Here is a 960-nt window from a genome sequence, read left to right on the forward strand (position 1 = left end):
CCTGCAAATGTTGTGTGAGCCTTCTTGTTCTGCAATGACAGCTCTGGCACCTTGACACAAAACATCTGGGGATATTGTCCACAGAACATCTGCCACACAAACATCTTTAAACACCTTATGTGTACACAATTTTAAATGCATGTGTTTATCACATACAGTACGTGGAGTACATCATGTTATAAAGATTTATTTGCCTCTTACAAGACCGATGTTCTGCTTTCAGATCCCGAGTTTAAAGGGCTTGGGGAACTGCCAGCTCTACCATGTGAGTATTAAACTTGTGTGTGATCATGATACAACATAATATTAGACACAAAGCAGAAAGTCAGTGTAGTGCTTGATTAAATTGATATGTGTTAACATCAAAGTAGGAAACGAGTTGTTAAATCAAATTTACATACTGCAGGAAAGATTTCATGTTGCTGGAAAACTGCAGTACATTACATGTGTCATGTTTTAATAACTGAGACGTTTGTACATGGTGACTTTGTTACACATTAGTCTGAGCTCACAGTACATAAATCTGTGAGCTAGAGGTTAGCAAGTATGATTATAATGTTATATGGAGACAAAATCCTAAGTTAGCATTACTGCAGTGTTACTAGTGATTACTGGAAACTGGAATGTGCATACAGTAATGGAGGTTTTAACTGCTAGTTTTAACCTTTCCAACTTAATGTATCAGTTTCCCAATCTGCCATGAGAACCAATGTTGGAGTTTTAAAAAAACTAAAAATGTAATGAGGTGTATTTAAATTTTTGACTTAGGTACAGCTGAAACGGTTCAAAACTGGTTGTGATGTCACAAATTAAGTTTCCAAATTCAAATTTTAGACTCTATTTAAATTTTCACATCTTGTAGCATCGAGTATGAAGGGTTTTCTAGTACTGTTATTAACACTATTCTGAGGAAAATAACATGTATGTATGGAAGCCCGTTTCCGCCACTAAAAAAAAAAA

At 35.3% G+C, this 960-nt stretch overlaps 1 protein-coding gene across 1 annotated transcript in view; it reads left to right on the forward strand.

Moving 5' to 3' along the window:
- Positions 1 to 223: 223 nt before the first annotated feature.
- Positions 224 to 960, forward strand: part of LOC102312891 (neuropilin and tolloid-like protein 1) — a gene marked incomplete at its 5' end in the record, with an annotated part of 20999 nt that continues 20262 nt past the window's right edge. Inside the window, 1 exon segment of the mRNA XM_005943779.3 lies at positions 224 to 265. Within this exon segment, the coding sequence (XP_005943841.2) occupies positions 224 to 265 (42 nt within the window).

This window comes from Haplochromis burtoni, unplaced genomic scaffold (genome assembly GCF_018398535.1).
Source record: "Haplochromis burtoni strain Fernald_Lab_line unplaced genomic scaffold, NCSU_Asbu1 Contig_380, whole genome shotgun sequence".
Taxonomy (NCBI): Eukaryota; Metazoa; Chordata; class Actinopteri; order Cichliformes; family Cichlidae; genus Haplochromis; species Haplochromis burtoni.